This window comes from Coptis chinensis, chromosome 7 (assembly GCF_015680905.1).
Source record: "Coptis chinensis isolate HL-2020 chromosome 7, ASM1568090v1, whole genome shotgun sequence".
Classification (NCBI taxonomy): Eukaryota; Viridiplantae; Streptophyta; class Magnoliopsida; order Ranunculales; family Ranunculaceae; genus Coptis; species Coptis chinensis.
The window spans coordinates 9,150,584-9,172,398 of NC_141462.1; the positions used below are offsets into that span (position 1 = coordinate 9,150,584).

At 37.0% G+C, this 21,815-nt stretch overlaps 3 protein-coding genes across 24 annotated transcripts; 2 read left to right on the top strand and 1 right to left on the bottom strand.

The window, feature by feature from the left end:
- The first annotated feature begins 848 nt into the window (after positions 1-848).
- On the top strand, positions 849-9,891 carry LOC147485852 (F-box/LRR-repeat protein At5g02910-like). 22 transcript variants are annotated; one of them, XM_086570920.1, is made up of 12 exons: positions 974-1,217; positions 1,604-1,790; positions 1,929-1,985; positions 3,248-3,379; positions 3,638-3,994; positions 4,768-4,998; positions 5,122-5,268; positions 5,371-5,781; positions 6,169-6,280; positions 7,022-8,032; positions 8,117-8,296; positions 8,755-9,891. In XM_086570920.1, exons 10-12 carry the CDS (start codon positions 7,424-7,426, stop codon positions 8,971-8,973), a joined length of 1,008 nt encoding a protein of 335 aa, XP_086427046.1. In that variant the 5' UTR covers positions 974-1,217; positions 1,604-1,790; positions 1,929-1,985; positions 3,248-3,379; positions 3,638-3,994; positions 4,768-4,998; positions 5,122-5,268; positions 5,371-5,781; positions 6,169-6,280; positions 7,022-7,423; the 3' UTR covers positions 8,974-9,891. The 22 variants fall into 22 exon arrangements, 12 of the variants coding, with proteins under 12 accessions (XP_086427045.1, XP_086427046.1, XP_086427050.1 ...); XM_086570921.1 differs by lacking the exons at positions 974-1,217; positions 1,604-1,790; positions 1,929-1,985 and having other exon boundaries at positions 3,233-3,379; positions 6,210-6,280; XM_086570923.1 differs by lacking the exons at positions 974-1,217; positions 1,604-1,790; positions 1,929-1,985; positions 3,248-3,379; positions 3,638-3,994 and adding an exon at positions 4,027-4,341 and having other exon boundaries at positions 6,210-6,280.
- Positions 9,892-11,106: 1,215 nt separating this feature from the next.
- On the top strand, positions 11,107-12,983 carry LOC147485853 (uncharacterized). The gene has a single exon (XM_086570821.1). It carries the CDS (start codon positions 11,596-11,598, stop codon positions 12,751-12,753), a length of 1,158 nt encoding a protein of 385 aa, XP_086426947.1. The 5' UTR covers positions 11,107-11,595; the 3' UTR covers positions 12,754-12,983.
- A 719-nt stretch (positions 12,984-13,702) lies between these two features.
- Positions 13,703-19,363, bottom strand: LOC147485854 (uncharacterized). Its single transcript, XM_086570822.1, has 3 exons — positions 19,168-19,363; positions 14,916-15,069; positions 13,703-14,822 (listed from the first exon to the last, which is right to left on the bottom strand). Exons 1-3 carry the CDS (start codon positions 19,285-19,287, stop codon positions 14,032-14,034), a joined length of 1,065 nt encoding a protein of 354 aa, XP_086426948.1. The 5' UTR covers positions 19,288-19,363; the 3' UTR covers positions 13,703-14,031.
- Positions 19,364-21,815: the final 2,452 nt, after the last annotated feature.

The following is a 21,815-nucleotide window of genomic DNA, read 5'->3' on the forward strand; positions in this document are numbered from 1 at the left end:
AGTGAAGTGCTGTGTAAATAAAAAAGACGACATAGATTGATAGACTCGCTAATAAGATTACGAACATCTAAAATATGACTGTATCTACTATTTTACCCTTATTTTTTTTAGTAGATTGATGATATTACCCTTCTATGCTTTAAGTAAAACGCACAAGGTGCGTGCATCAATCTAGTTTAATTAAATACTAGATTTTGCATTAATTAAATGATGGCCAACACGTGGGACCCGTGTGTTAATGGCAAAAATGATTTTTTTTTCTAAAAGACATATATACCCTTTTAAAAGACACATATACCCTTGTTTAAAATTTAATTTACTTTAATTTTGCTTTTCTAATAATGTCATTTAATGAAAATATGAAGGGCAAAATAGGAATAAAAAGTGGAAGTGTATGAAATGTTAAGAATCCAAATTCAGCAAAATTACTTTTTTACCCTTCGTAGGATAGATTATTTACATGTGACCCTTTCAATATATGATTGTTAAAAGAGAAAATAGTTGGGCGTAAAACGAAACCGGCACTATTCATCGTGCCATTCTCTTTATAGTAGTAAGATAATTTTTTCGTGATTTCATATTGAACTTCTAATCATCAAGCTAGTGACTAGATTAAGTTGGTACTCTTGTTTCTCAAGAAAAAGAAATGAGATCAATCTGCATAATTATTTGGTGGAAATTTTATGGGACGGAAATCCAAATGGAGAGTGCCCCCTTATTTAGCTAAGATGTTATTTTGAATGACGTACGAGTTTCTAATATCGAAATTTGTATATTTTCTCCATTGGAGACATTCAAGTATGTAATAATTATTCATACCGTATACTAGAGTGGAGTGGGATGTAAAATCCAAAAGTGCAGCCTAGTGGAGGTGTAAAATGGATAATCTAAGACACCATAAAAGACTCGTGTTCGCGCCATTTTCAATCACAAAAGTCGCCTCGTTTGAAAACAATTTTTGCGTTAAAACAAAGAAACGCCCACAACCAAATAAGAAAAGCCCAAAGGAAATAAGAAAAGCCCAAAACCAGATTTCCTCCGCCCTCGTCCCCATTTCTCAAAAAAAAAAAAAAAAAAAAAAAAAAGAGACCTCCACTCTCACTCTCTCTGGCGATTCCACCCAAATTGAGGATGGAGATTTGTTGATCCTCAAATTCGAGAATGGAGATTTCGCAAAGCGTGATTATTCAATAGTGAATCGACAATGGAGAAGAAAGGTGAATTAGAGATTGGAATTATATTTTGGCAGTTATAAAAAAAAACATGTTTTAGTCCCACATCGTCTTTTTATACAGTGTTTATTACGTATTTAATAAGTTTGATACCAGAAACAGATGCCCACGAGGCACCTTCCACCCACCACCCCACTTCCTGCTGAGGACATGGCAGGGGAAACACGACCCCTCACTGAGGCTGAACCCCCCCTGTCATCGAGGCACTACCACCCCCTTCTCGGTGAAGGGGCTCCACCCATTTTTTTTACTTTTTCAAGTCTCTGGTTTTTTGCTTTCTGTTTGTATGGGCACAGATCCAATCCTGTCCTACAATCGAAACATTGGTGGCAACTGGTTTTTTTTTGTAAACCTCCATTTGTTTTATGCAGGTCATTCAAACTCCATTACCAGTTTAATAAGTTTGATGGGAAATTGCTTGCTTCTGGTATGGGACGCATATTCTGGCATTCCAAAAGTGCACACTTGCAGGTCCTTGTGACGGTGTCGAGGTGAAGTCTCAAAGAATATATTGGAATCGACCCATCAATTGAAGAGATATTGATCACAGCCGGTCATGTTAGAATGCTGCCCGGCCAAGTGTTAATGGGATATGGTTTTACAATTCATCTGATGGTGAAAATGTTGAATGATATGGAATCCACCCAGTGATTCCTCTTTTAACCAAGTCTTTAAGTCGTATGTTTCTTCTTTCAGGATACTCAGTGCCTACTTAAAGGTCCCTCCAAAGCTGGAAGTAAAATCAACTAAGAGGTAATATTAGATTCTGCCACTTCAACATGCTCATCAACTAATTTGTAGTATTCGTATACGACTCATGTTCTTAGCTGGTCTTTTTAGTTTTTGTTGTTTGAACCTTTCTATTGGAATACATGATATAGTTTATGTTCTCAAAAGAATAAAAGAACATATCATCAGTCAGTATAAATGGTTTCTCCTCCTTAACGAGGAAAGCTTGTTGAGTTAACCTTGGGTGGTGGGTAGAGATCTAAATCTATTTGGAACTGGTGATGGAGAGATGTAAGTGGAAGTTAGCATCTTGAAAAGGCAAGTACCTATCAAAAGGTGGTAAGCTGGTTCTCCATAAGTTGAGTGGCTCATGTAAGGTGATTAGAGATGGTGTTATGCATTTTAGTAATATTTCAAGATTTTAGTCATCATATTCAAGATATAAGGTGCTTATATTCAACTAAGCCAGTTCTTAGCATCTACTAATGTTGGGTTTAAGTCCATATTCTTAGCATCTACTAATGTGGATATCCTGTTTTGGTCTATGTTATCCTACTGTTTGAACAGTTGTATGTAGTTAATATGGGTGGAGACCTTCTCAACCAAAATGCAATGCGTAAGCGCACGAAAGCGTGGCTAAAAAGCTTTTACATAAAATTTTACCTTTATTCAGAGCGCTCTTAGAGCATGCATGTGTGTATATAAAAGTGTATATATACAACACATTATTTGGAGAAAAATCAAAAGGAATACTTAAAGAGGTTTTACTTGTTGTATTTTTCTTTTATTTTTTTAATAAGAAATGTAATGATTTAAGTGAAAATTCTAGTGTTGTAGATGGCCCTAGTTGTAGTATACTCATTAGTCAAACTCAACTTTTAAATCGTAAATTCATTGTTAGTTGAGTGCTTGCCGTGTTGATCAAACATTTTGTTGCTTGACATTCTCAAAAAGTAATGACTTTTGCATCAAAACCAATAAACCATGTGGTCTGGTATTAATAGTCTGCTAAATTAAGACATGTGATGACACCTAAGAGCATGAGAACAGCAAAACGTTTTGTAAAATGGGAGAGCTCATAAATTTTGGTAATGCGCTTTGTACACGTTTTGAATTAAAAAGCGGGACAGCTGACTTGAGTGCTCAAAAGCGGCATCCTTGTCCCACGCTTTAGGTTGCTAAGGTGGAGACTTGTGTATTAGTTTTCTTAATTCAACTCTTTTTGATACGTGGACCAAATATTTAACGAATCTCATCTGCTTTTACATACTAATATTTCTTGGCAGCGATTTTGAGGAATCGGAAACAGTCGGGAAAAATGTGATGGAGGTCCTGCTGGAATCACCATCTTCAAATTCAACTGAACCTAACATAGCGAAACTCTCTGGAGGATTCTTCTTTTCTTAAATTTTTTTAATGTAAATGATCTTAATACCTATCCCCATCTTCTTCTTTTCTTTATATATATATATATTATATATATATTTTTTGTTTTATGAGACGGTGTTAGAAACAAATTGCTGTGTCATTTTACCTTGAGGTTTGCTTGAAAACTTTATGATCGTCATCGTTATTGTCAACCATATTGTGTATAGCTGCCTGTCATTGGTAATTTCTCTGTTTTACTCTGTGACCTCTATGGCTCCCTGACTTTTCTTGTGGTCATGTTTTTGCAGACAGCTACCAGTATAACAAACGCTTCGAATGCAGCAAACCCTGGACAATACCAACCTCCTGCAGTAATCCCTCCGTCATTCCGTTCACCAAATGTACCCACCACTGTACCAGCCCTGGAATTACCATATGCACCTTCGCCTAGGTCTGGACCATCATTGCCCTTCCCCAATTTTTCTGAGACAAGCATCATTAGCAACCGTGTCACTAATCTTGTAAAGCCGTCAGTATTTCATATGCAACCTCCTTTGTCTACATATATGATACCATCAACATCTTCTTCCACGCCAACTACTCCAATTAATGGACTAGGCATTACAAGAGATAAAGTTCGTGATACACTTATGAGGCTTGTACAGGTTTGTCCTTTCTAATATACTGTATTTTCACCAAGAATTTTATAAATTAGTACTGTGACTTAGCCTCGTGAACTTTGTTCATTTGTTTGTGTTTTGTTTGATTTTTGTTTTTATCTCTATTAACGATTATGAATCATAATAAGAGCAAGTTTGTAGCAAGGCTCTCCGATTACAGCTAGTAAATGTATCCCTGTGAATGTGGCATTGTATTAGAGTGTCCAACAGTTTGTTCTAGGGATTCACTCACGATGATCCTGTTCTGTCTTTCAAGATGGGTAAACAAGAGGTCCTTAGAAAGTGGAGCTCTTCATTGAATGCATATCTGGTAGTGTGCATTCTTTTAAAAGGTAAATAATGTTGATGCATTGTGAAAATGAGTTCACATGTGTGGTGTTGCAATTTGGTGAAAATGAATTAGAAGGGCTGATATTGTCTCTTTGACACTTTCGAGCGTGTTCTCAGTTTATGTTTATGGCGCTTTCTGTTGTATACCTATATAATACATTTATGAAGTTATTTAATGTGGGAATAGGTTTCATTATCTCACTCATCAGGCTGGTCGATATATACACAGCAAAGCATGTAAAACTTTTAGGACAAACTTACTATTTACGAGTGTTAATTGACTAGGAATTGCTATTTTATTCTGAAAATAAACATTGTGATTCGTATATGATGTTACATTTTGGCTCGTTTCACCACTAGTATGCAAAGTGAATGGCTTCATTCTTCTGTAGTAGTTGCATTTCTAATTGAGACTGCTTTTTCTGCAGGAACTAGTGTTCAGGGATAACAAACTAATGAAAATGCCTGATGTCAGCATTTTCAAAAGTCTCCTGGTGTTTGGTGTATCTTACAACGAGATATCGTCCTTAAATGGTGTCTCAAAGGTCTCAAGCACCCTCAAAGAACTCTATGTTTCTAAGAATGAAGTGACAAAGATGGAGGAGCTTGATCACTTGTACAATCTGCATATTCTTGAACTTGGTTCCAACAGATTAAGGGTAAACATTACTTTTGATTTTAATTTGTTTGTTGAGACTCTCAAGATTTTAATTCATCTAGTTTGGAACAGAAAGATTTGAATTTACCCTTACAGCTCCATGTTGAATTCTATCCTTTCCCAGGTAATGGAGAACTTGCACAATTTAACAAATTTACAAGAGCTGTGGCTTGGACGGAATCGTATACGAACAGTTAACTTGTGCGGGCTGAAATGCATCAGGAAGATTAGTTTACAGCGCAATCGTTTGACTAATATGACAGGATTTCAAGTATGCTACCTTGATAGCCTTTTCTTTATTGATAAACAAGAACAGAGAATAATGTTCGTCATAGTTTGCGTGACTAATTTAGTTTGCATGCTTCCCTTTTAGGATTGCGTTGCATTGGGAGCCATAATGGTATTTCCAAAATGGAAGGCTTATCTACATTAGTTAATCTTCGGATCTAATCTAAGACACCATAAAAGACGCGTGTTCGCGCCATTTTCAATCACAAAAGTCGCCTCGTTTGAAAACAATTTTTGCGTTAAAACAAAAAAAAAGTCCACAACCAAATAAGAAAAGCCCAAAGGAAATAAGAAAAGCCCAAAACCAGATTTCCTCCACCCTCGTCCCCATTTCTCAAAAACAGAAAAAAAAAAGAAAAAAAAAGAGACCTCCACTCTCACTCTCTCTGGCGATTCCACCCAAATTGAGGATGGAGATTTGTTGATCCTCAAATTCGAGAATGGAGATTTCGCAAAGCGTGATTATTCAATAGTGAATCGACAATGTTGAAGAAAGGTGAATTAGAGATTGGAATTATATTTTGCCAGTTATAAAAAAAAACATGTTTTAGTCCCACATCGTCTTTTTATACAGTGTTTATTACGTATTTAATAAGTTTGATACCAGAAACAGATGCCGAGGTCTCGGGTCACTCGAGTGGAAACCCCACTCCCCAATGGGGCGGTGGGTGACGTGGCAGGGGAAACACGACCCCTCACCGGTGAAGGGGCTCCGCCCATTTTTTTAACTTTTTCAAGTCTCTCTCACCGAAAAACAGTGCAGTGATTTCAATGAACATGTTTTTTCAAATGGTTTTGAAACAAGTCTTCTAGAAAAAATAATAAATTCTCACTGTTTTTTCTTATCAAAGTTAACATGAAAACTTCATGTTTCGTGAAATAGGAGAGGTATATTGTGTTGTGTGATTCTTGGCCAATATGCAGATGCTGAAATGTGGCAGTTTGGCTGTCTGCTTTATGGAATGTTATTAATGGTGCTAATAAGACATTCAGTGGTACGAGTTTCTCTTCTGTTTAGCTTAACTTTAATTTTCCTTATCCCAGTATATATCAACTCTGAAGAGTTGTCCCGACCGACTAATTGTGTAGTTGAATGGCATAATATGGACTGTTTGATTGCTTTCGAGTTTCAGAGTCCATTTTCTTTGATTTAAGATTTAGACCTTCAAACCGAGGGGCCAGCCATGTCCCTTACTTCCACTTCCGTAGACTTGGTTAGACCACTTGTCATTACACTTTCCTCGTTCGTGGGTTTTGTTTTACTCTTGTGTTGGATAACTGATTACGATTTCATTTGATAAAAAAAATACAACAATGTTGTGTTTGTTTGGACACCGTGGTTAAAATTTTGTGATGGCAATGAGTCAAATTTAATTGGCTTCAAAATTTTGAAATGGCTTATATCTTGCGCGCCATGATTTCAGTGTAATCAAAAGATCGAAATTTGAACCAGTACCACTTGATCTATAGAAATGAGGTCACTTGATCTAAATGTGATGAGCGTAGTAACCATTATGTATTTTTTTTTTCCCGTCTTATTCTTCTAACACGTAAAACTTATATAGTATCTATACTTTGATATGCTACTGTTGGTACTCGTACTGTCACCATCGTATCTACTGGATATGGATAACAATCTTTGGTCTCTAGTGCTTAAGGAACTGTAACTTAGTCAACTGGCTCTTCTTTTCTAATCGCTGCTTTCCTTCCCGGCTTCCCCTATGCTTTCTTTGCAGCTGCTTATTGTCTGCTAGCTCTGATTTTCTTACTGCTGCTCTCTTCGTCGACTGACAGCTAACCGGTACATTTCTCTGGCTTGTTTACTCCTAGGGTAGGAAGAAGACGAGACTTATGACTACCCACTATGGAATATGAACCGGTACAAAAAATCCTCTATTACTTGTGATCGGATTAGTTCTTTGCCCGATTGCTTGCTTCTGTATATCTTCTCTTTCTTGAAGATGCCAGATGTAATTAGGACAAGTACACTGTCAACGCGATGGAGATATTTGTGGACGTCAATTTCATGTTTAGATTTCTATATTGGTGACGACAATGGATTGCCTCCCTTTGTCAATAGTTCAATATTCCCTTACGAGGTCCACAGTTAAAAACTCTTTATATTTGGGACGTTACCGATGATGGTGATTCACTTGAGTCATGGATCTCTTTTGGAGTTAGACGTAATGTGGAGGATCTTGATCTTAAGTGCATCTTCTCTCTATGAGTTGCCTCATTCAATTTGTAAGTGTAGGTCAAGTACCAACTTGTCACTGCGTTATTGTGATATCAAGTTTCCTGCTATGGTGCATCTGACCTCACTCAAAACACTTTTACTGGAATGGGTTGCCTTATCTCCAGACACATTTAGGCATCTCATTTCTAATTGTCCATTGCTTGAAGAATTGTCTCTTTTAGGCTGCAATCAGTCTAGTGATCTAGATATATACGTTGAAAACGAGCACCTTAAGTCCTTGAAGATATATGAATGTGGACGAGAGGATCTGAATGGTACTGAGATGAGAGTTTATGCTCCAAATGTGATTTCACTTGAATTGGGTTATTTCTTGACGAGGTCATCTTATTGTATTAAAAACTTGTCATCTATCAAGTATGCTGGCTTTGTTGATCCAACTGATGTAAGCGGTTATGATTACTGTGAGCAAGATGAGTCAGCAGACTCAGTGAAGATTCTTGGTGATCTCTGTCATGTTCAAGAACTTAAAATCTATAGTGCTTTTATTCAGGTAAGCAATCCAGAATGCTTTCCTGAGCTTAAGTATCAGAATTTATCTATCTCTTGAGTCAACTTATTCTGCCACTGTTCTCAGCTTTTGTCAATGAGGGAGGTCCAGATGCTTGCACCATGGCCTATAAATGCTAAATGTCTTGCACTAGAGGCTAAAATAACAAAGTGGGAACTCCCAGGGATTGCATACTTGCTGAAGAATCCTTCCAAGCTTGAGACTCTTAACATAGAACTTCTTCCAGATAGGAAGGAATTATCAGTGGTAAGGTCTTTTTCATTTTTCTTTTGAAATAAGTTGAGGTCAGGCAATGCCATGTTTTAGAAGTATTAAGCAGTAGAACATAGATTATGTACAGTATCACTTGGCATCTTGCCTTTAGGCTCTATCCTATTTCAACTGCATGTTTACTGTGTAGAGGGTGTTGTATTAAGCTTGGAGTCTGCACCTTCATTGAGGATGACATTCATTTGAAAGGGGCAAAGTGGAAGCTCATTAATCCGAACTTTATTTTGCCTGTCAATCATCATTTGTGTGTCTTTTGTTATCATTCTTTTCTTTATATGGAACTAAATGGCATGGATAACAACAGTCTTCAAATGTTTCTAAACGTTGGGGAATAAGATGATGTGTTTTGCATTGTATTTTGTTGCCTCTGGTAATATTACTTTTGTTCCAATTAAATCTGTATGTAAGTGAACTGGTTTTCTTTTTAATTGCAGCTTGACGATGATTTTAAGTGCAAGTATGATTTTGATAAAAGGGATTATTGGAGATCAAAGGAGCTTGAGTTCTCTTCCCTGTTGCAGAACCTCAAGACTGTTAAGATATATGAATTACTCTCAAATTATCATCCATATAGTGATGTTGATAATGACCTTAAAAAACTAGAGAATCTTATTGAGCTCGTGAGGTTTATGCTGAGGAACTCAAAGGCTTAGGAGAAGATAATTATTAGAACCAGTACGAATATTATGCCTATGTTCGGCAACCACTACGAGTTACTATTCTGCAAAGCTGACTGCTCTCCCTAGAGCCTGCCCTGAAGCTGAAATTCACATCATCTCAGTGTTTTCTTTTTTTCCATTTCTTTTTCCTGTGTTATATAACATCATCTAAGTGGTTACTCATCGGCATTTCCGGTGAAATTATTTTTGCAGGTTATCTGGAAGTACATATGTATTTTGTATGCGTGTATATTGAAATTCTTAACTTTTTCCAAATGGAGAGATTGTCGCTTGAAAAGTGTTAGCAGGCACCAGATAATGGATTTGTCGACCTATCTTCTTATCTCTAACATAATCACAGAGAAATACTTGGGCAAGTTTCATTGTTTGGCTAACCTAGCACTATCTCGAAGAGACAGAACTGAGTCCGCATTTCGGCTTTTGTCAAGTAGAATTTGTGAAGTTGGTGAGTTTGTAGAGTGGAATATGTTATTCGACCTTAATTCATTGTCGAGCACATCCGAATAGTAAGTGATGAGGAATGTTTTCTACTCGTTCAGTTTGTGGACTGCAATCACATTCGGCAGTGAAGATAGTCGGAGTGGAAATTCAGCATGGATTATCAGCTCAATGAAACACATGTTTGAGTTACGTATGATGTGGTCAGGACTAAGGGCCCACTAGAAATGATTGTTATAGTGTGTTAAGTCACCTGTTGGCTCTTTCATTGAGCTTAAGTTTCAGGAGATTATGGAGGAAGAAAGTTTGAATTTCTCCGGCCTGTGCTCTGATTTCAAATGTAGACCTCAAATATGGCGCATTGTGTGTAGGACTGTAGGTTATGTTAACTTTTACATCTCTGTTGCACGTATTGCATAAATGAAGATATATCATATATTATTTGGATTTTCATTTGCTTGCTGATAAAGTGACAAGGGAAAGGACTGACAATAGAATAATTTTATTTGTTTGGATATTGTAGTTAGATTCCTTGTAATGGGTGTTACATTCGTTTAAAGAAAAGTGTTTTTCTACAATAGAATGATACCAAAACAAGAACAGATATGGCTTTTGCAATTTCGCATGATTTCAGTATCATCAAAAGAATATCCTTATTATTGAATCAATGCCATGCGATCAATATAAGTACTGTCAAACTTCGTTGAACACTAGTTGAGCTAAATGTGATTAATCATTATCCCTTTGTTTCGTATATTTCTTCTGGGTATAATTTAGCCTAATCGTTGTATGTTTGTCTTTGTCCCGTTGGCCTGCCTTTGAGTCCGGCGTCTTGAAGGGGCTGATGAATTGATTTATGGATTGGCCGGGCAGGTGAGGTGAATGAGACCGAGATAATGAGGAAAGGAAGAACCATTACCCCTTTTTTTTTTCTTATTTTTCTTCTAACACATAAAACATTTTTCTGCCTTGTGTACACCTAGAGTAGTTCATGGAGGGAACGTGGGTAAAAAGAGGAGGGAAACTCATTTGGTATTGTAATGTTTTGCTGACGTTTTTGTACAGGTGTCGTGCCTTTGAGCACTATAGGGGGGGTCTATAGGGCTCATACCTATGGGCAAAATATTTCTCCACAACCATTAGGCAGCAATATTAATCATGTTTGAGTGACAATAACTTTCAGGCCTAGTTTCTCAAGAACCGGTGATGACTCCATGATAATAAGTTTACCCTTAAGAGTTGGTGAGTGATGTTAGCCTCTGGGACAGGTATGAAGTGGCTGCTGAAAAGGGACCAGTCCAAAAGTTGTGGTGGCTCTAGGCCGATAGAGTGAATATCTAACAGAAGTTAGAGAATAAGTGTGCACTATTGAATCGCTTGGATAGTTGAATTTGCATGAATTAGATAAGATTTTAAGGTCATCATCACATGGCACACAAACTATATAGTCAAAATCAGGGGGCAGAAATCCCACATTGCACCATATTAGTAGCAGACTACACATGAATGGGCATCTTAGCTCCAAGCCTCCGACCCTACTCTCAATAATTTTGAGAGGAAACAACAAACAAAAACAGGACAAGATCAACAATAGGCCCACTCCAAAGGCAGACAATGCATTATGCTTACCCCCACTTACTCATACATTCTGATTGTACTGGATGATTAAGTTTAGGACTCTCATATTTCAATGGCCTGATCTATTACCAAGATTTCAGAAACTTCTGCACATATCAGAGTTGAAATTTTCACTGGTCTGTACTCTGTAGTCCTAAACTAAAAAACAATAAAACCCAAAATACAGAAAAATGTGAAAAGAAACAAGGAGCATAGCCAAGTTACTCTAGTACAAGGAATCCGTATGTGTGTTTTCAAGTCAGTTATTGGGCTGGACCTCAAAACGACTTTTTCCCCCCCCCATCACTTTTGCGGAAGCTGGAAAATCATTTGTTTTTTAAATTTAAAAAATGCGATACAGCTTTCTAGCCGTTGAAACCTCAACACACACACACACACCTTTTGCAACACAAACCAACCTCTCTCTCTTTCTGATACACACACAAATCACTGTTACCTGAACACAACCCAATTGCCATCACCTCATTCCTTCAACTGGGTTCTTTAAAAGATCATTATCAATAGCTGTAAAGCTAAGAAATGAAAGGAGTGAAAGGAAAATTTCTCAAGAAACTGAAATCAATCAAACCAGTAGGTGTTTTAAAGCAAGCCAGAGTTCTTCACATCAATGCATTTAATGGCTTTCTAGATCCTTCTTCTTCTTCTTCTTCTTCACCTTTGAATACCAATAGTGTAATTTTACAGGATTCATCAAATTACAGAAACCAAGAAGATCATAGAAGTGTTCAAGTTAAGAATCTCGATGTCGACATTGCGGAACTGATTAAAGATCTTGAAGATGAAGAAATGGAGTTTGGGGAAGGAGAGAATAAAGAAAACATTGGGCCCTTATTGAAAAAGTTGAAGGACCCCTTTTTAGTACCTGATGATAAGGAAAAGTTCAAGAACCCAACCTTATCAGAATCTGAAAACGATCTTTCGTGTGCCCCATCGTCTTTTCACCGAGTTGATTCAACATCTTTGAAGGATAACTCAGAGATAGTGGGAGTTGATGTGTCGTCTTTTCGGAGGCCGGATTTGAGTGCAGGAAGTTTGTTTGATCCGAATTTGTTAGCTGCGTTTGATAAGGCGAGAATGGAGCATATTATACTACTTGAAGCTTTGAGGGAAGCTAGAATTGAGGAAAAGAAAGTGGAAGAAGTTGAGGAAGAGGGACCTCCTTTGAAAGCCCGTCGATTAGATGAAGACCCTTTATTGGAATTTGAAGAGAAATGTCCACCAGGAGGAAGTGAGTTGGTGATACTTTACACCACTAGTCTTCGAGGCATTAGGAAAACGTTTGAGGATTGTCAGAGTATTCGGTTTCTGTTGGATAGTTTTAAGATTTTGTTCCACGAAAGAGATGTATCGATGCATTTGGAGTACAGGGAAGAAATGTGGAGAATCCTTGATAGTAGAGTAGTACCTCCAAGGCTTTTCATTAAGGGGAGATATATTGGTGGTGCAGACACTGTTGTGACATTGCATGAGCAAGGGAAGTTGTTGCAGTTATTAGAAGGATTGCCGAGGGATCAGTCCACCAGTCCGTGTGACGGGTGTGGAGGGATGCACTTCATATTATGTTATAATTGCAATGGAAGTCGTAAAATTAGTCCAGATGGGAGTGATGATGGCTTGTCAGTTCAGTGCCCACAGTGCAATGAGAATGGGTTGCTTGTATGCCCAATGTGCTGCTGAGGGTTGCCTCTTGATCATGGCCTCATGGGTTCTTAATTCGTTTTTCCGTAACAGATTTTTTTGTATTGTATCATATTGGAATTTAGGATAAAACTGATGTTCAAAGCATTGGCTAGTAAATACAGAGATTAGAATCCATTTGTTGCTTAAACATTTAATAACAGCTTTGAGAAGCTTTGTTATGAGAAGTACATTCTGAAGTAATTGATAAATGAGAAGCTATTACTGCATTTTGTAACTATATGCCAATGATTAATTCGTGACACCTTTCAGCTATCAAGATAAACTCTGAGTGGATGACTTTAGGAGTCTCTTTCAAGCATCATTTCAATTACATATGGTTTTGTTGTTATTCAACGTATTGTTCTTTTTCTTTTGTACTTCCCCACTATGTATGTTTTCTCAAATCTTCCCAACTCTGGCTTCTAAAAGGATAAAAATCTATCACCAGACCAAAGCTAAATTGCTTGTGCGAAGTGTTCTACACTTCTTTAGGTCTCACGCAAACAACTTGCAAAGATGCTGAACTCTTCTTTACTCTTTTTTTTAACCTTTCCAGCAAGCGCTACGACAAGTCGACAAGCAGTGAAAATTCCTTGAGAATGCGGCAAATGGATGAGCATCTAAAGTAAACTCCAACAGCCACTACATAAACAAAAACAACCACAATCATCGAATGGGGGATCAGCTGACTACATGTTAATTTGCACTGGAAAAACTGATTTTACATTGGCAATGATGTTTTGGGCTATCAAAGGCTGGACCATGGTTAAATGATGTAACTTAATGCAACAAAGAAATAAACCTCCAACAAGCTAGATCGTCCTAAATCACAGTCCAAACCTCACCAGACGAAACAACCATCATCTAAGTATTAAGGGAATGCATACCAGATCGTCTAAGCATATGTTCCCTGTATGCATGTATACCATCCAGGAAAACTTTTAAGAGTTCTGAAATGAAGCACTTAAATTGTTATTATTCTGTCATACTGGACTTTCCCCTGTACAAGTAATCAGAGTTGGTCACAGCAAGTCATTTTAAGCGAAACGATTTCAAGAGTATCATCAGAAGAAAAAAATTGTACGACAACAAGTAGGACCATATGTGAATTATACATGGTCATGACTGCTAAAGCTAATTGTGCAGATAAGCACAGTGCACATCTACCAGATATCTAACAGCACTTAGACCACAGTATCACCAGCTAGAAATCCTAACTAAAAAGACTAAAAAAATGAAGGGAATACAGGAAAATAAGCCTAAGAGTATTTATGTTCAACAGTTAACTGGAGATTTAGGCTGACGCTCTCCCTCATTATCCTTGGGTTCTGCCTCTTCTTTGCTATCCTTGTGGCTGCTGTCCTCTGGCACACTTTCTACCACTTTGACTTCCTCTTTTGAGGACGGCTGATTGTTATCTGGTACACTTTCGTCCACTTTGACCCCACCCTTGGAATCGGCCTGGCTGTCATCTGGTAGACTTTCACCAACTTTTAAATCTTCTTTTACAGAAGCCTCTTCTCCGACCTTGGGCGCTTCAGCAGATACCTCCTCTTCTACCTCCTTTGGCTCTTTCTCTGCAGGTTCTTCAGACACTCTGCTTTCCTCAACTGCAGGTACAGACTTATCCTCCACAATCTTTTCCTCCTTTTTCTCCACAGGATCTTGCTCCATGGTCCCACCACTCAGGACTTCTTCCTTAACATCCTCTTCTGCATTCTTGTCCTTGCCCTCTGCCTTCTTGTCCTCTACCTCTGCATTCTTGTCCTCTTCCTCTGCATTCTTGTCCTTGCCCTCTGCATTCTTGTCATCTTCCTCTGCATTCTTGGCACTGTCCTCCACATCTTTCATTTCCACATCAACGGATGCTTTGGCATCTTCAGCAGCTGTGGCAGGAGCTTCTTCCTCTTTGGGAGCTTCACCCTCTGCAGTATTACTCTCCTTTTCCTCCTTTGCTCCCTTCTTCGAGCTCGATTTCCTCTCACGCTTCTTTGGTGGTTCTTTCTCTGGGGTTTCAGTGGCCTTTGACTTTTCACTTATTCTACTGGAACGCCTTGGCGTATCACCTGTATGAGTCAGTCAATTGTACAGGTTACTTTGCTGTACTTTATGTGCAAATTCAAGGGACGGGACAGAAAGAGGGGGGAGAGAAAGAGTACCAGTTCCCCAATCAAACTCAGCTAATGTTGGGCCTCCAGGATGAGTTCTCAAGAACTGCTCCAACTGTCGCTTGTTTTTTATCTCCTCACTAGTGGGTGAGATGAATACGATTTCATTCCTTCGTGACGTCCCTCCTTTCTTAGGTAGTATGAACTGCAAGGGAGCACATTAATGTAACTGAACAGAGAGAAATTGGCAGTATTGGCTAACGACTTGGGAAAACTAAGGAACAATTATATCCACAAAACTGCAAATAAAACAGTTATGCGCCAACATTAATAAAGCAGACAAGTTTTTTGCTTTACTTCATAATTTAATGGTAATCACCCAAACCAACTGCCCAATATTTTCCTTGAAAACCAATTTACCAGTTTGGACAGTAAAAATACTGGAAAATTATGCAAAAATGCAAGTCTAGAACATCATACATATCATATTAGATGCAGTGAGACTGTAAAGTACTAAAGTGAAGGTAGTTCATATATTTGAGGGTTGCAAAAGTGGTGAAATCCGAAATCCGATCATATGATATATACATTTCCTTTTGTACAAAATATTAACCACATAATAAATTACGTGTTTCTACTTTATAATTTAACTCAAATTTGTAGGACTGGCAGAGTTGGAATTTAACAAGCAGGAGTCCCCTCCAATCATCCAATTAAGTAAAACCCAAATTCCAATGAAGTGAACTCGAAAAAGTTCAAAAATGCTCAAAAGACGACATGATCACTGTCTACCAATGCAAATAACCAGACACCCAAAGGCCCACCTTTCCAAGAAGCATCTGCATATATCCTGAATGAGTTGCAGACTAGCATGTCTCCTCATCCGAACCAGTACAACAAGGTCTATTAGGCAGTTAATGTCAATTCGCTGTCTTGTTGTTTGTTTTTATTATAATGGTTTTCAAATTTTATTTCCAACTTCATTGGAAAGAATTTTGTGAGTTTCCTATTTAAAGTGAGACCTAACTTCAAAAGATTATGCAAAAAATAATAATAATAATAAAAGGCCAAAAAGGAAGGAAATTCTCACCTACTCCTTTAAAGCAAACTTATAACATAAAATTTTGCATGCAAAAAAAAGTGGAATAAGATAAACGTCACCATCATTTAAACAACATGAGATACACAAATAATAGTCACACGACAAACCTTTGGATGAGAGTTTCATTTCAGTTCAATGTATGAATTTCTATCCAAGACAACTCAGACTGTATGTGATATTAATCCCATGCTAGGGTTGCCATTCAAAAATCATAATATGAAAAAATAAAATTGCTGCTCTTCCAGTGTCTGGGTAAAAGACAATGAAACAAAACCGATGAACAAAATGTCAATTTTTTTTTTTAATTATCTTCCAGTGTCTCCATTTTTTCTTGGAAGGATATAAGTTTCAAGTGTTTTAATCTACTATGTAGATCTAGTATTTCCCAGCCTACAGTTTTTCTACAATACATGGGGATATGAGTGAGCACAGCACCACCTTAGGTAGAACTATCCTACTTGAGGACATACACAAAAGCATACAATTTAAGAATATCAGGCTTTGAGAGCAGAAAGATGGTAGTTTTCATGAACCGTAGATAGAACATCACCCCTTACACACACTTCACCCAAGCATCACAACAAAGTCAAATACTAAACTACAAATAATTTCAAAAAAGAACATCAAGCCCTTCAGTAAAACAAAACTCTTTATGATGAGAAGACCGGACAAAATGGACAACTTACAAAGACCAAAACAGGAAATACAAACTTTTTCTCGAAAGCAATGAAAATACCAGTAAAGTCTTGGTTAACTGTCAACTCATTGATCACATTCCCCTGAGGGTGGAAGAAAAGAAAAGGTGTTACTAAACAGTGATTATTCAAACAAGTTTAATTTTAGCCTCCATACCAGTGATAACTATGATATAAGGGAAGGGTCATGGGGTAATGTTATACATATAAGACAATACAAAACAGAAAGATCTAATTCATATTTAATAAAAATATATATGATACACCAGATTTAGTCCAATAAGGACATACATATTATTTAAAAGTCACTTTAGATAATAAGACATAGTTCCCTTAGTGATATAGTCTTTGGATAAGAAAATAGAGTCACAACAACATGCCATTTACTTTGATTGGAACAGGATAGATTATACTATAACGAGAAAAGAACTAATTGTAAACAACAAAAAAGTTCAGGAGTTTAAAAATGTTATTTTGGTGCGGAAAAATTTGATGGCTTTAGCATCAGCTTTTTAGTTTTATACCTGTTTTTCAAACCATCCTACCTGTCATCTCCAAGGATGAGGCGGGATCATACATCTTCACTAATTTCCCAGCTAATCCATTTGTTTTCCTAGTGTTATGTTTCTTTCATTCCTTTTATGGCACGACATATTACGGTGCAGCCTACCAGTTTTTTACTCGTACTAGGAAAAGCAAACTATACAAAGAAATAAGAATAGCTAGCAGCTTCAAGGGTTTGTGTCTAGTTGTATGTGTGTTAATTACTTGGCGCATCACATAGATTTTATAACTAAACAAGGTGACAGATAACAGCCCAGTTTACATGCTAAAAGCTGAACAAATTATGGAAAAAACACATTCTTTAATGACTGGCTAACAAAGAACTATAGTCTATGATGTTAGATTGTGCTATTTGAGTTTTACGTAATAACCAACAGAATTATTTAATACAACCGCAAGCGTAATAAAACTACCAAACAACAATTATTAACTATACATTCTTAGGATATATCCACCCTGTAAAAAATCCAAAATCTTTTCAACCTTGCCACTACAATCTTCAGTAGACTTGCAAACAAGTTACAAGACCAAACCATCTTGTAATGGAAGAGATTACTACACCAACAACGACCATGAGAATAAAAGGATTAAGGAAAAGCACAAAGACTTGGATCAAACTCAGAGAAAGTAGAATCTCTTTTTCTTGTATGCCCCCTCAATTCAACAGCGACAAGAAACTGTGTAAACTTTTCACCTTTACCATTCCAATTTGTCCTTATGTAAGTGTACTAGATGGACCTCCATGTCATGACCCCAAGCGTTTAACCTATCTATTCCATCTCATTCGTAACAACTTGAGTTACTAATTTTTTCTAAACCATTAAATACCCCTCCGCAAGTTGACGCTTGAAATAACTCTATTCCAAATAAAGAAGATCAAGCAACTACGTATTTCCAGCCAATCAATAGCCCATGTTTAATGTTGTAAATTTTTAATGGCTCCTAGGACTCATTACTGTCATTACTAAAAACAAACTAGAATTAAGCGGCATGCTTTTTATTTGTAATGATATCATTTCATTCGATTGGGTTCTTATGTTGTCACGAAGCTTATTAATGAAAGTGCACCAAAGAAAGCCGTGTTTCAATCTACATATAGTCATATAGATATAGATAAAAAGAGAGTTTTTATGTTGTCAACGAAGCTTATTAATGAAAGTGCACCAAAGAAATCCACATTTCAATCTACATAGATAAAAAGAGAAACTAAAAGACGGTATTAGGAAAAGACGGCAAGTCAACAATTTGACCTAGAAAATTATACATTGTGTCCCATAAATACATTAAAGTTTCGTCACACATCAGTCAGCCAAAATAATAACTATAACAGTAGTAAAAGCTCAACTAAACAACCTTTCCTAAAACCATACAGTTCGAAGTCCAGATTACAATGAGTTTCATAACTGTTACTATTTTAGAAGGTTCACAGTCTCACAGAAACCTTTCTGATACATGTGAATGGCCAAATGTACGTTACGAAACATGACATTATTAAGCTAAAACTAACATCTTCTACTCAAGAAACCAACTAAATATTACTAATTGGACATAAATTGCAGCCAAGAAGACAAATTACAAACAGATTCAACCAAAACTTAACAAATTAAACCTTTCTCAAGCATTAGGTATTCTGTCATTCAACCTAAAACACACAAGAACCAAGAACTATTCTATTCTACATAAAACTACATACTTGTAAGCTGGAATTGTGCATAAAACCATTCGTCTCAAAATCATATCAAATAACATCGAATGATTCAAATTAGTCACAAAACCCTAACAAACATTCAAGAACAAGAAACAAGAAAATAGTCATAAAATAATTCTCAAAGGCAAGAACAACAGAGTTTTAAAAGCTACATAAAACGCTCAAATCAAAGAAAAAAAATATAAAAAATAAACCACAACAACTTTACACAAAACGAGAAATAAATTGCAAAACCTTCTTTTTCCAGCCATGAGGTGCAGGAAGTTCAACAGAGATTTGTTCACCATGAGTTTGCTTGTTATTATCTGCTTCTGCTTCTTCAACCTTGTTCAACGTTTCTTGCTTCTCCGCCATTTTATTTTCAAGTTTTTTTCGCTCCTTCCCGCTCTGCTCTCCAAAAAAATAAATTAAGTAAATGTGAAAATGAGGAAATGAGGATTTTGTTTGTTGTTATTTATAGTAACTGAAAAAAACAATAGAATATTCTTTTTTATCTCTCTTCACACACGACACGTGTGACACGCCATATACGGGTTAAGAAAATCTGATTTGTTCTAATTTTAAAATCCTTATGATCTTTGTTATATCATTTTGGGATAGTACTCTTTCAATATTTATTACCTCATTTTGGGAAAAACTTTGCCATATATATATGGATGCCGGTTGGACCAATGGAGCTGAAACTGTTGAGACCCTTAAGGCTGGTAGGTGGATTAGGCTAAAACAGCACATTACACGTGTACCAACTAACAAGATGGAATATTATCTAAACACCTTTAAAGCGGCCTGCCCAAGCTATTAAGCCCACGCTTAGCCGCCACCACATAGAGGCTAGCCTTCCACCGCTCAATTAGCTAAGCAGATTTTAACAGCTGTCCATTTTAGCCATCTAAGCCTCTAGGCTGTACGGGCTTTTCATCCAATCAGAGTAAGGAGTGTAAAAAAAAACCGTTGACCCATCATCCGGTAGGATACCCGGTCTTCACCTGCCACCCAAACCCGCACCGACCCAAAAACAAACCCGCCCCGCCACCGTTTTTACGCGGTCGAGCTATGGGTGTAGGTTCTATGCTCAAACCCGACCCATCAAGCCACCCGACCCACACCGTGTCAAAAGCCGTTTACCCAACCCCGTTGACCCGCATAATTTCAAAATTCTAACTCTAATATTTTTGTATTTTGTTTATATTTTCTTTTAACTTTTGTAGAAATTTGGGAGATATGAACACAAACTTATGAGTTCAATATCAATTTCAAATATTCAATTTTGAACATTTGGCAAATATCAAAAGTTCAAATTCAACTTTCAAATTTTGGAGAAGATGAATCATTCATCCTTGTATTAATTTCAAATTCTTTTAGTTTATATTTTATTGTTTTGTACCATAGATCCTCGCTCTCATCTTCATTTTATCATGTTATGGAAAATAATCAATTTACAAATAAATCACGAGAAAGAAGTTTCAAATTTGCAGATATAGTTTTGGGTTCAAGTTCAAGTTTTTTTTTTTTTGTTTATTTTTTATTGATTGATTCCATTTTTTTTCTCTATATTGTGAATTGAAAATATATTACTTGCAGAATTAGAAAGTTTTTTTAGGTGAAATTGGGATAAAATAATAATTTCCACCGACCGAATGAATGACCTAAAAAAAACCACCCGTAAAGGTGACAATTCTAACAGCCGGATGATGGTACTAAGACATGACACTTCAACCCGCCCCGTCGGAGACCAATGGATTTGTATCCCCTAGACCCGCCCTGCCCCGCCCCATCGCTATTTGACCCGTGGTTGACCCGACCCACCCCGTATTACACCCCTAAATCAGAGCACTGCTTCTGAGTGCCTCGAGCCTCCATGCCAGTTTTCCTTCCATCTTTATCCTTCCAATTTTAATTATCCTGTACGTTCTTATCCCTACAGACAACCCCAGACCCTTTTAGCAATTGTTTGGCTTTTGGAAATTCCCTCCTCTCATAATTCAAACCCTCCTCTCATCTATCTAATAAGATAGGGTTTTTTTCCCCCACTAAGAGACAAAATAACACACAAAGGACGGCTCAAATCTGTTTGAGCAAGATCAAACGGCTGTTGAGTGTGGATCAATTATTTTGTTCAAAACTCATTGGTCGAGCACTCGAACTCCCAACTCTCCTCACTCCGTTCTTCATCCTCACTTTTCTTCTCATCCTTCACTAAAACACTAATATCTATTTACCTTCACTCAGTCAACCAATATTGAATCTTTCTCTCCAAAGAAGCTCGAGCCCAATCTACTCTCTCTGATAAAAAGTCGTCTTTCTTCAAGAGAAGGAAGCTCCCCATGCGCTTAGTTACCAGTCACGCACTATTCCTAAATGAAGATAAGGAAATCCCGATTTGCCTCCATGTCCGGTGAGCCCTGAACCGGATCCAACCTCATACATGTTAACCTTTATGTGAAATATAGAAAAAAAGTTTCCTGAACTAATGATAGTTTGTGTAATCTCATGTTTTTTTCTTGAACATTCTTATAATAATTAGTTGTTTAGCTTACTTTCTTATATGCACTCATTTAGTTATTTTGATTTTTGTTGTAAGTTTACTGTTGGATTTGATAAATATAAACGCGAGAATTGTTGTAAATAGTTGTAAATTGTAAGTTTATTGTTGGATTTGAAGTTTAGCAAATAGTAGATGAATTTCTCAAGTGTAAACATTGTGTTATCATGTACATTGTGTTATCAAGTGCAATTGATTAATTATGCTGAGTTTATAACTTTTACCCAAAATCAGTTTATAACATAATATAGGCCCCTGATTCGACTAAATATGACTATAAATATGTTTGACAGAGTTGACTGCGTGCTGAATTTAGTCATGTTTTTCTATTAACTTGAAA